The sequence below is a fragment of the Boleophthalmus pectinirostris genome, unplaced genomic scaffold, assembly GCF_026225935.1.
Source record: "Boleophthalmus pectinirostris isolate CB_2022bp ecotype Guang Dong unplaced genomic scaffold, ASM2622593v1 HiC_scaffold_9, whole genome shotgun sequence".
Classification (NCBI taxonomy): domain Eukaryota; kingdom Metazoa; phylum Chordata; class Actinopteri; order Gobiiformes; family Gobiidae; genus Boleophthalmus; species Boleophthalmus pectinirostris.
In genome coordinates this window covers 20802698-20816597 of record NW_026571541.1, presented here as the reverse complement: position 1 = coordinate 20816597, position 13900 = coordinate 20802698, and the positions used below count along the sequence as shown (strand labels likewise).

Sequence of the window (13900 nt, the reverse complement as noted above, 5' to 3'; positions counted from 1 at the left end):
GCGCACACAGACGTGTGTCAGGGTGCCGCTCTGAGGGGCCCTTCTTTCATCCTGACAGACACTAGAAAGCCCCTGAGCCTCATCTTCACCCCACCGTGCCAACAACACCACAGCCCCACTCCTAGCACCAGCCGCCAGCCCGGAGACCTGGATGTAAATGAGAGTGGAGTGGAGCAGCGCATGTACATGTGTGGCAGTGTGAGCTGACGAGCATGGTAAAGACCCTGTCACCATTAAGAGGAGAAGAAGTGGAATGGAGGAGACAGATGGGGCGCGAGATTGGAAGTTATGTTTTACATATTCCTGTAACAATCTGCAGCTTCTGTCTTTTGCTTCTAAATGAGCACATGATAGCACATAAACTTCTGTATCACACAGTCACAGACGGAGAGACACATCACTGTCAAGTGGTGCAATGAAGCCTTCAGCTTTTAAAATCAAATTTCAGGAAATTATATCAAGTTCACATTCTTTAACATCCTGTAAAGTTTATAATCAAATTATTCCACCCACTACTTTTGCTTCTGCTATTACAGAAACTTGCATTCCATGCTCATACAGTCAGTTACAAATAACAGAAATAACATAATAATAATGAACAATTGTATTATTCTTTTATGAATAAAAAACTTAATAGGCAAAAATGGGCTACAAAGTGCTACTGGTGGAGACACAAGCCGTTTCCAGTTATATCAGTGAAAGCATTCACACAGCACAGTGACAAGTCGAGGCAGGGTCAGATATAAAAGGTAGAGATGCGTATCAAATCTGAAGGATATTGAAGACTTAATAAGAAAACAGATATAGCCTACTTTCAGTGTTTACTTTATTAGTTTTAAAATATATCTATATAGCTATAGAAAGGTAATATTTAAGAACCTGACCCTTAATGCTGGCCTTTCTTTAATATTGTTTAAATTGTTACTGCTGTTTAAAAAATATGTTATTGCTGACCATTTCAAAGCCATATTCATTAAAAGTAAACTTCTTTTTCCAGACTAAAGAAAAATATTGACAAAGTAGACTATTTTGGATATATGGTTTAATAGATTTTTTTTCTTGTATCAGACTATCAGACTGTGGCAGACTAAAATCACAGGGGGACGTGGCATGTACCTTTAGGGACCTCCATTTATTGTTTTCTAGCAATAGTTACAACAGAGACCTGTATGATCAAGTTAAAAAGTGGGACATATTGCCCCACAGTCCACTGGGTACAAAAGTGTGGCTATCAGGGTTTATCAGGCAACCCAAATCTTAGCTTCTCGCATCCCTTCCATTGGCATAAAACCATGACATCCTTTTCTTACAAGAGGGGAATTATATCGCATTACAAGCAAAGTCTGGCCCTGTGCTTGATAGCTGGGGGAAATCGAAGGGGAAAGGCACTGATGGATTGATGGATGGAGGTATAGAGTGATAGATGGGAGGCAAAAAGGGCTGGGACTGGACTCTGCTTTCACTCAGTTAAAAACAGTTGGACTTCTGCAGACAGTCCACTGTGCACTGCAGGACCCACTCAGAACTTGCATTGATGTGTTTGTTATTATGAGAGTGTACACGATGCATGAGGGAAGTCATCCATCACTCACCCCCTTTTGTCCATCTTGTCTTTGCTCCTGTCTTTGTCCCTGTCTCGCTCCCTGTCACGGTCCTTATCCCTGCGCCGGCTCCGGTCACGACTGCGGCTCCTCCGGCGGCTGTGGCTGCGACTGTGGGAGCGGCGGTGGTGAGAGTAGGACCTGAAAAAGAAATGAAATAAAAATTCATAAAAACAAGTTAGGTCAATGTGTTAATAATACAAAAAAAAAAAAAAAAAAAACAATAACTTGCTTATCAGCTAATGTCAAGTATTAAAACTGAAACATCACTATTCATGGAAGAAAATGCCAACTAGGAGCAACTAGGAAACAGATTAATTGAAAAATGTAGTTGTAGATTGCAGATGTCATAAAAGTTTAGAATATTTGTGACTATTTTGATCATAATTAAAAATAATAATTCATTTGATTTATATAGTGCCTTTTTGGACACTCAAAAATGGTTTAGAGTGCATTACTCATGCACTCTACATTGTTTAAAACCAGAGTGATTTGTGCCATTTCCCCCCCTCTGACCACGATTAACTTTTGCACATCCTTTATGAGCTGAGAAAAAAAAATAAACAAATAAGGTCAATGACATGGACAGGACTCTCCCTTCATAACAGTAGTTTCTTAGTAGAACTGTTATTTTGATTTGCAACAGGAAAGCTCAAGATTGAAATGGCACTGCTTTATAGTGATAGCATTATCTTGGAATCCTCTCCAAAGTATGTCGGGGGACACTGATCAAATGAAACTTAAATTTGTATATTAAGAGGAATAAAATTGTGGTTGGCTGCTATTGCATTTTTTTCCAATTTGTCTTTTTTTCCTCATTAATTTCCTGAAATTTGCCTTTCAACTGTTTGCGTGTCTTTTTTTAATTGAGGTTGTACATCAATAAATCAATGGCAATATTTCTGCACATCAACAGTAAGTGGTTGCCAATTGCACACTTCTCCAAAATGATAAATTGAGGTGTAACTCATTGGGAACAATTTTCAGAGTAGAGCAAATTCATTTTTCACTTGCCTGGCCCTCTACGCTACGTACACACTTGAGATGGAGCCAATTAGAAGTGGGCTCGGAGGAAGACCTGTCCCCTGTATTGATCCTGACATTGGCCCTCTGGTAGCAGAAAGATTTACAGTGCAGGTTTTATTTAGTTATGAAAAATCACAAACACACAAGGAAAAAAAGAATTGGAAATGTAACTGGCGTTTAATATGAGGCTGTATACATAGAGATATATTAGCAGAATATAATGCATTTATGTCATTGCACATCATTTTTAATGTGGACACAATCTTTAACCCCCATAACTGTACACTGATGTATCTGTGTGTGACAAAGGCCCAGATTTGAACCCCCTGAAGACATTGGCAGATAAGTCGGCAGTTATCTTCCATCATCTATCATTTTATTGATTTGTCTATAAAACAGTTAAACCTGCTGTCCGCCAGCTTTATTGCTTTCCCCCTTTTATTAGTTTGCAGTTTGGGACGTCCAGAGCTGTCTCCCTGCCGACAGAAAACTAATCATTTCCTTCAGGTGCCTGTCACCATGCTAACAGACAACACTCTGACAAGTGCTGCCATCAATTAGACTGGAGATATCTTCATCACTGCACACTACACAATAAAGAGCTGCTCCGTTTCACCAAATGTGTCAGAGAATTAAAGAAATGATTTTATAATTGACGCTATGCCCATTATTATTTTTATTGCCAACATTTATTTAAGGTGGGGTATGCTGTTATTGGTGTTTTATTGGTTGTTACATTTGCCTGTAAGCTAGATAAAAACTTATAAAAATATATCTGGATTTACGTTCCATACAAGCTGCTGTAGTGGACGTCACTTGAGTCATAGCTGATTTAGCTTTATTTGACAAGAACTAAAAACAAGAATAAGATTTTGATTGAGGTGAAAACAACCATCAATTGGACATGTGATTAAATGTAGCATGTAAAAAAGGCCATTTACTAAAGCTCTGATTAACTGAGTCAGACCACCACAGCTGATGGATAAAAAAGAAAAGAAAAACTTGGCATTTTGGTGGTTTGGAGTCTCCACACGAGATAATCCATCAATGGCTCAAACAGACCTTGGAATGAGCGAAACTATGAATGGACAATGCCTGCGTATGTTTGTAATCACCACAACATGACGGGGAAATACAACAGAGATGCACTGTTCCAAGTTCCAAGTCTTTTACATTTACGGCCAAGCAAATTGTGGCCAGAAGCAGCAGATGCAATAAGCTCAATCTCTCGCTAACTGTTTCTCTGTCTGCGCCTGCCTTTCTCTCCCACTGATGGTGAAGGAAAAACAGCCCACTTCTGGGGTGTGCAGCAAATTAAATTTACTGTAGTTAATAGAGTGAGTCGATGCTGCTAAATGTCAATTTCCTGACCAAGACCTTCCCCTTGGAGAATGATTAGCTAATTTGAGGCTGGGGATAGATGGCCTAATGCAGACACACACAGATAAACAGCTACGCCTGGACCCCATGCCAAGCCCTTTCCCTGCTTTACATTTTATTGGCCTTATTATCGCCCGGGAAATGGGTCCCCCTATGGCCTAAACATATTTTCATTTCTAATAAAAGGCCCTTGCTGCTTGCCCCCAAACACACACATGCACTGCTCCCGGCCCAACCTCCAACGTCTTCCTCCATTTCTTCCTCGTTTCTGTGCACGATCCATTAAATCTCTGCTTTGCAATTGGCCGAGTCCGTTTAGCTGGTGAATTATCAATAGAGTAATTATGCAGCGTGTTGGGAGCAGGGCTGGAGCTTATCGGCACTGACCCCCGGTGTGTGCTATGATATGATCCCTTCACCACAGCCCATTGGGGTAATTATGCAGTCCAGTGTGAAGCTGGATGGTGTTTTACCCTTATCATTTGCCATTCTATTTCTGTTCTCATTGAAAATTGGACATTAATGCTAGGCTAATGTAAGATACAGGTGAGCGTCTTCAGTGAAGTCCACCCCTGGTTAATCTGCCCCTACAAAGTCAAATCTGGCTCTGTGTGTAGCTTGCATGAATACACAACACAAGCAGCTAATCATTCTCATGCTTTCACATCTTTATCCTTCCCTGTTTGCAGTATAACACCAAACATTTAAATACCAAAGTCCACTGGGAGAATAAACTAAAATTCTCATACACATTTTTGGTTGGAATAAATACTGAACTGAGTGAGGCCCATTGGTGCATGGACATTCACATAGTTTTGATATTTGCGGAACAGAAACAAAAATGATCACTACTTTAGCATCACCATCTTAGACCCATAGCTGTTGTAATAAGCACCAGCCCAAGAAAACTGTAGGCTTTTCCTTGTTAACAAAGGACAATAAATAAAAACTAGACTGTGATTAACACCAGCATGATTATTACGGTTAAAATAAAACTAAATAAATAGAGATAGTTTGATTCTACAGTCCTTTTCAAGCTGACACCTTTAGACAGACATCTATGTGTACAAAACTACAAATACTATATAGTGGTTGATATCACAAAGTAAAAGAACATTTTAAAAGAAATGGCCTCATTGACAGAAGGTAGCTTCACATACGAAGAACTTCATTAATGCGCTGTTCCCCGCTGAGTTATTTCCAATGACAGAGCTCACAGCAGCAGCTTCATGTTCCAGTTAAAAGTCACTCCTTCTCTTTTTTGCCATTTCAATGAGTCTAAAAGCACCTTGAGTGAGCAGTGTGCATTTCCTGCTGCCAAAAGACGTGGAAAACAGCTGTTCCTGCCTGACGTTGCCTTCTGAATGGAATGCAAATATGTTAACCATCCAGAATTTATTACTTTTGAGTGCTCTTCAAACGAGACGGCAGACACAAGTTTAATTTATGATATTCCTCTAATTATGAGAGCTGTTGAAATCATTTCCCAAGCTGCTTCCTCCTTCCAAGCAGCCATTATGCGTTTTCTCAGTTTACGCAGCACACAGACGTAGTCAGGCACCATGCTAACACACAGAAACATAAACACTCAATAACACATAAGGAAGGGCTGCACAGTCGCTGAATGTGAGTACAATTAACACAGCAAAAAACTGAGCATGAAAGACTCACAGAAATGGTTTTCCTTGTTCCCCTCTGCTACATAAAAGCCATGTTTAGATTTGTCATAATCTTCAGTTTGCTTTTAATTTAGCCGTCGTCAACACAAATGTCTGCAATGCTTGCTTGGCTGTGTAGTAGAAATGAGACCTCATGCAGGCCACCCACTGGCTACACACCCTAAAGCCAGCCAAACACACACATGCTTACAGCCACAAGCCACAAGGTCAAGTCATTTAGCAGAGTTCAAAGGCCTTCAAAGCTCTCTCAGATCTATATGAACCGACAACGGCCGGCCAACGATGAGAGAAACAACGACTTTCTATGGCCGCATGTACTTAGTGTGTGTGCGCACGCACTGGGAACATACACTGATGCATGCTGCACAGCATCTTTATTGGCACATATGCCCAGTGTCACTCAGCTTCCACATCGCAATCCAAAACTGGCCCGTCTGCTCTGCAAAAGCAACCTTTGACCCCAGCGCAGCCGCAACTTGACATGACACCCATTAGCAGCTGGAGCTGAGGGGGAATCTGGCTTATCCGCTTGGGCCAGACACAAGGTCAAGTAGAGGTCATTCTTGGACTAGGTGCTAACTTGCAAACTCCCTCACAGCCAATCACACAACTGAAAGCCCTTTCCCACTCCCACCATACATCACAGACAGGAACAATTATTTAGACCAAGTTTCGAATGGCTTGTTTTGGCCATCTTACCTCCATCTGTGAGAAGGTGGAGTAGAAAGAGGCAGAGACTGATAAGGGACAGAGAAAGACGTGGATATTTGGGCTTTAGCTAAGTGCAGAATGAGACGACAGAGGATGAAACCTTAACTGAAGGGCTGGGTTAAAGAAGAAATGAAGGTTATAAAAGTTTGGGAGGAAAGAACAATGAATTCAAGAAGATAGAGATAGAGAAAAAAAAACTGAATTGGGACTTGTAGAAAAGACGGAGCTGCAGCCGTGCTTCACATCAAGCTGGCTCTAATTAGCAGGTGTGCTCTCAGGCGCTGGCTCGCACTCTGGTTAGGAGAGATGTATTTTTCTGCCTTTTATACACATGTATTTATGAAGTGGTAGGAGATCTGAGGGCCCTTAGCATAACAGCCTTTTATTGTTTAAATGTGGACTGCTCGGCCCTGTGTGCTTAAGTGATTTAGGAACCTCACAACTCCAGTATAAGAAAAATCATAAACGCTGAGACAAACCATGTGGGTGGACTGTAAAAGGCACCAAGGAACGGGCAGACAAAAAGCAGAGCCACATTCCACTACTAAAGGGAAACTACACTTAATTAAACACCAAGACACAACTGGAAAAGTGCCCTGTAAAAAAAACGCTGCACTATTAGTCCCCCTTCGCTGGAGTAAAGTTATCTTATGACAGAACAGAGACTTCTCATGGAGAAGTTTCGAAAAATCATTTTCATGAGCTACTGTCAAGGTGAACAAAGAGAAGGAGAAACAAATCCAGGAAAGTTCAAGTCATTCACAGAAAGAGAAGCACTTCACTTAAAAAGCCCATCCACTACAATACATCTGTCGCTTCTCATAAACCCCATGTCCCATGAACAGAATTAGACAGACCCTATAAAGAATGAAAAGCCTTTTACCAACCATTATTGATAGATACCCATACTCTAAAAGGTTTTTTTGAGCATATAGAGACTGTTAGGTGTAGGATGAGACCTACATACCGCAAGATGTTTTCATCGGAGCCCTAACCTCAGAGGGAAGCCTATTGTACGTATTTTTAGTGGAAAAGCCCCACATCACCAGGGAGTCAAACCCAGGACCTGCTGTGAGGCAATGACCACAGTGCCACCATGCTGCTGGTCAGAGAGGCAAAAAGTAGGCCTGTGAAGATAAATACTATATTGACTTATCATACAATATATGTTTTTGGGGGTTAATTATCATGGGCATTTTTTCTTTGGACTAGTGGGAAAATGTTTTTTTTTTTCTGCACTACATCTTTCGGTACTACAATGAGATCTGAGCTGTAGGAGGTTGAATAATGAAGCTGTCTTCATTATAGATACTAGATACATACTAGAATGTAAGTGTTGCCTTCTGTTATTTATTTATTTATTGCATCTTCTTTTCTTTTTACAATATTGCACATTTAGAATACCTTTGGGGGATAATTCTGTTTTATCGTTTGGTTTGGTGTCAGAATTACTGCTTATTGTCTACATTTCCTTCAGCAATATTTCATACTTTAAAATTTGTTATCATGATAGGCCAAAAAGGGAGACCTAATTCATCCAATCCTGCAGCTATTGGCAACAAATCCTAAAGGTGATCCATCCATCTCCCCTTCCTTCAGAAATCTTGAACTCTGCAAAAGCCAAAAAGAATAGATAGAACAAAAGAAAGAAACTAAAAAAAAAAAACAGACACACACTGAGAATGTGTTTCATTACTTTTCGGATTGTCAGTGTTTTAGTGTAGGCGCAATATTATCTTTCTTTATTTCTCTACCTCTCCTTTGCTCATTTTTCTCTTCCAAAACTAAATTACTCATTGTGTGAGTGAAACCACATGCTTGTGTGTGTGTGACTAGCTGCATGGGCCTGTGTATATTTGCTTTCTTAGGTAAATTGACAAGTGCATTCAGTGGTTCTACTATCTGGCAATTTGCTCAGAAGATGCTTTAATGAAAACAAACTAGAAGGACAAGGAAAACAATATGTCACTGGTTAACATGGAGACCCAACATGACAGGTCGATGTAACAGTAGCAGGTCACAAACAGGTTTAAACACTGAAAATGAATGACATATTACCTTTCAATATTACACCTAATTGATCACAAAAAGAACATTATATATAGTACATATAGCAATATTGCAAATAATGTGTCCATATGGCCTGAGCAAAAGTACAAGGTGTATTCTTCCGATTGAGGTTTGTCCATGGTCTGTTACAAAGGTCTCAATGGGCTGGCTCAAAACCTGGCCACGGAATCACTAGTGCTACAGAAACATACCCCCTCCCTCATTGTGTGTGAAGCCTGTTTAAGAGTAGAAAGAAGAGATGTGGACAGACGGTGGTGTTCAACTTGTGCATAAATTAAGACCAAAAGCAGTTAATTAAAAGAAGAGAATTAAGTCTACTAAAATTCTACTGTTACTGGCTACCCAGAGGTGACCTCCAAGAGCAATAGGATCTTTATAGGATCCAGAGTCCTGCTGGGTGAGAGACACAGGGTGCAACGTGGGCCCCATCACAACCGTACCATTTCAACAACCCCTCCCCTCTCCGCCCAAAGCATTATTAGACCCCAGGCTCCACTGGGCTCCAAACAGCTCAATGGAGGCACACGGGCCTGCCAATTAGAAATAATTAGACAGTCATTTCAGTAGCAAGTCTTTTTAAGTGCATATATAACGATGCAATGATGCTTATTAGCTGGCCTGAGCCTGGCGAGGACCGCGGCCTCAAACGCTTTGGTGCTGGAGAAAATAATTATGCTAGTGATCACAAAGTGAGCAGCACATCTCTGTACTTCACCTCCACGCGTTTCAAAAATCCACTTCATTAGCTCCGGTAATTAATCGTCCATTAATTGCAGGAAAAGCCCAGTTTACCTCCCTTCGTTTCTAATTATCATCTTATAAATAGTTATGGTTCTAATTAATGTGTTCATTAGGCAGGATATTTCTCTCAAAGCCTCACTGGGAGCCAAAGGTCCAGCTCGACTCTCTCTGAAGCCTAACCAGCCAGAAGGTGAGGCCATCCTGCCTGCATTTGCTTTTATTTTACTACATTCAACCTCCTAATTGGCATTTAAAACCCAATTTGGAAGAACTTCAAGAAGCTTAAACAGAAAAGAGAGACAGAGAGAAGGCAGGAGAATGTGTGAAAGATACATTTGGTGTTCATTTTCCTCTGCCAGAGCGAGAAGCTTTTCTGCTCAGCCTGTCTCTTGGTGTGGCCAGACGGATACAGCTTTTCTCTGACAAAGTTAGCACAATGAAAAATGTTTGAATGCTTCTTGTCTTTGGCATTAGTGCACATTTATTTGCTAAACTGTACAAAGCCACAGCAGGAGAGTTAATTCCTCAAACGGTCAATTTCCTTCTTTCGTACACATATCTAAAAGAAAAATATCACTGAAACATATGTCTAGAACACTGGTTTGAAATGGAAAAGCAAGCCATAAAATCTGATACAATTATACAAGATAAAAAAGTACAACTGCATAAAGTGTTAGTTTTTGTAGTTTTTGATAGTTAAGTACAAAACACAAATTTCACATGTTATCATAATCACAACAAAAACAGCTTCTCCACTGACTTCGAGTTAAATTTAAAAAATAATAATAATAAAACTATTAACATTTTGTATGCAGGGGTTGCTCACAATTATTACGATTATTGAAAATGGCGAAACAGCATGGCTAAAATAAAGAGAATGAACAGATCTATCTATAACTGTTACAAATGTACTCTACAAGGAGAAAGGTATCCAAGTTACTTTTCCCTCTAAGGAGGGGGGATTAAAAGCAGTTAAGAATAGTAGTTTAATAATCTCAATTATAAATCAATATTTGGAATTGATTAAGCAATAATCATAATGATAATTGAATTATGATTAATTGCACAGCCCTACTGTTTGTTTGTACATCATTTGGATGATTTAAAAAACATGTTAACTGTGAATGACTCAATTTCAGACAATTGGCCTAAGATGATCCTGAGTGTGAGACGAATTATGAGGTGAGTGTGCGTTGTGTGTAGTGTACACACAGCAGCTGAACCCAAGGGACAGGGCTGTGTGCTATGAGCCTGCAGGAGGGAGGGCTGCTCTGGGCTGGGGGGTGAGGGTGAGGGGGGAGCCTGGCAGTGCGAGGGTTTCCTCTGGCATTAGAGAGGAACAGTGCTTGCGGCGAGCTGGGGATGAAAGAGTCTGTCTGTGTCAGTCACTTATTCCTCCCTTTGGTAAATAAAGGTTTCTGACAACAAAGGCGAGTAGTGCTTGACTGGCCTTTACAGTGGATAAATAAAAAAGACAACACAGAGAAGAGTAAGAGTGTGGAGAGGGCAAAGAGAGGAATACAACAACAAACACACTCAGATCTCACCAGTGGAAGCATGTTGATTTTTATCGACTAGAGAAGATGCTGCACAACAAAACCAGGTCATCTTTCAGTTTACATCAACATTTGACCTGTCCGATAATTGGAAAGGAAGGGGAGGAATTATTTACAATAGAAGAGAGACAGGCCTGACACTAGACTCATTAAGTATTAACATTTAATTAACATGAAAGAGTTTTTCTTTTTCAAAAGCTCAGAGTACACAATAACACAAACCCTTAAAAAGCACTATGGCATCAATGCTTGGCTTTGCCTTTCTGTTTGGTCCACTACACTTGGGTAAGGAAATAATGTAAGTTTAAACAACAGTAACAAGATTTGGATTTGACATATTTCATCACTATATGAAGCCATGGACAGGTAACACCACCTGCTATAACATGCCAATCTATTGACAAAGATGCATTACTGTACAACTGGAACCATGGCCAGAGTATCAGCATGAGTAGTGCACACCTGTTTCCAGAATGGACCGCTTCACTGACCTTTCAGCCTCCTGGTTCCCAAGGCTCCTGGATGACCTTGTGCACAGTCTATGTCACTGTGAAAAGCTATCTAGCAGATGAACGACACCTCATTCTATACTGAAGAAAATTGCTCACTGAAATAAATAGCAGGTCATGTCACTCCCTCACATGGTCAATTGGAGTTCTCCATTAAAAAAACAGACTTTCTAATGAGCCGTTCTTTAGCCATTATACTTACTCTAGGATTGAAAAAAGCAATCAAAATCTTGACTTCATATTTACCCCAATAATCCAATAGATTTTCTTATGGAATACTTATATGGGTTTGAGAATATCAACATGTAGACGTCAAATATACAAGATTATATTTGATATAAATTATATAAAAGTTATTCTCACAAAGCATCTTGTTCAGTGATAATCCAGAAAAGATATTGTGACTGGGAAAGAACTGCAGTTAATTCTACTTCTCACATAAAGATGCCAGTTTACTTTTGGTACGAGTTGTGGGTCATGGAGTATACAAAGTATATCATACAAAGCATATCATCAAAAATGTTATGCCCAAATGAAGTGTGTAAACAAATACAGTCTACTGTCAGAATTAATAGCAAAAACCTCCCTCAATTGTATTGAGCAGGAGTAAATAATTGAGGCTCCCTGTGACATGACCGCATCCCAAGCAGTTAGCCTGTATAAAACCTGACGCTAGCACTCTGCCCTGCTAACTCAACACGTTGCTGAAATATTCATAAGAAAAATGTTTGTGTATGCCTTGCAGAATATGCCTCTACTGAATGGTTACATAGACTATCCCAGCCACCACAGAATTACCCATGTTCTTTTAATATCTTCCAACATTGCCTGTAAAGCTACCTGTTCAATGAGTAGAAAGCTGACAGGATGACTGATTGAGCCCCGCGCACTTAACCCCTGCTGCGGTGCACTGTTCGGCGCTCACCTGAAGACGTGCCTGTGATCCGGCTGTGATGAGCACTCTTTGTTGAACCGGGAACACCTCAGATCACTGAACGCTGCTCTGCCCCAGTGGACTCAGCTGCGACGCCCGCCCCCCGTGTGAACATGCACGCGCACAAATCTGCAAACGCTCGCACACACTCAATCAGGCCCCACACAAGATGCTCCGGTGCCAGCGTACACACAGCAAAGACCACGCACACACAGAGATGCGGCCCGGTATGCCTGCTCACATCAAAGAGAATAAACATTAATGGCAAATAGGTAATCTGCTCCTCTTGTCTGTTTTACATTTCGGGGCAAGATTGACTGCCTCTGGGGGACCTGGTCGTGCACTGATTGGGATCTAGGAAAATCGCATAGAGAAAGAGCAGAAAGAAGTAACAATAATGGTAAACGCCTGATGGAGCATTATTCTGACTTCGGGCATCTATTGATTTTTTATTTATACAGAAAAGATTGAAAAGATGGTAATAATATTCCTCCCAGTCAACCCTTGGTGTTCCACTTTGCTCCCAATCTTGTACTTGTGCAGTTTTGGAATGTACGTAATCTCATCTTTTTTTGAATAATTCCCTAATCTTTGGCCTACCTGCTCTCCAAAGCTCCTTTTCCCCTCTTTGGTCTGTCCTAGCTTCTCCACTGGCACCACCTCATCAGATCCACACTGTGCATTTCCATTCACCTGTTACTTCTTGTTGTCTTGCGCTTTCTTCTGAGTGGTCAGGGTGCTCTGTCTCCCTCTCTCTTCACTGCTCTTTTCATATTCTGGAGGTGAGGCTGGGTTAGTGTGATGGGGATGGTGGTGGCACGCAGCACCTCATATCCTTACTGTGTATCAATCATGAAGTCCTGTCCACTCAATCCTCCTCTGATCCATCAGCTTGCCTCTGCTCGCTCCCTTGGCCTCACTCACACATCGCTGACTAATAGCTCTAACGGCACCTGTACAGCACACTCCAGCTTATAACAAGTCCAGCTGAGGCAGAGACACCAATATATATATATATATATATATATATATATATATATATATATATATATATATATATATGTTAGTTAAGGATTTCATTAGTAGGAACTGTGTGGAATATTTCATAAACATGACCTATTTATCTCTCAGAAATTGTGCTGATTAACTCAGATACATGATACATAGATACATAGATACACAACATGATATTAAAGTAAGTTAAAGTTACTTTTTTCTTTGGGTTGCCAGATTCTATAGCTATGTTATGTTCTCATTTTTCAATATATGGTACGTAATTACATCACCGTTTGGGACTTGTGACAGTATTTTTTAATCAGTAGGGCTACACACACTTCCGCAAAAAACTTCAGTGTGCAATAAACTTCACAGCATTAAGAAAATGATAATGAACAAAAACATTGCAAAAATAGAGAAAATGTCTGGGGAGGAAAGGCCTTTACCAAGGCATATTACAATAACACATGATCTAAATACCCAAAAGTCCGACTTAGTGAAGCACTTAACAACCTCCTCCATCTCCCAACCCACTATCATAAACACAGAGAAAATCTGCAGCACCAAACACCAGCAAACCCACCTGCTCATTGCTTAAAGCTAAGCCGATTACACAACGCAGCCTTGCTAATCACAGAGCAGCATTTGTAAACACCAATGTCATCCACTGTACTCCTAAATCTTCCAAATCCCCTCC

General features: G+C 40.5%; 1 protein-coding gene across 1 annotated transcript in view; it reads right to left on the bottom strand.

Moving 5' to 3' along the window:
- rsrc1 (arginine/serine-rich coiled-coil 1) overlaps positions 1-13900 on the bottom strand; it is an 81426-nt gene that overhangs the window by 65144 nt on the left and 2382 nt on the right. Inside the window, exon 4 of the mRNA XM_055166688.1 lies at positions 1593-1742. Coding sequence (XP_055022663.1) covers positions 1593-1742 — 150 coding nt within the window. The remainder of the gene's footprint in view (positions 1-1592; positions 1743-13900) is intronic.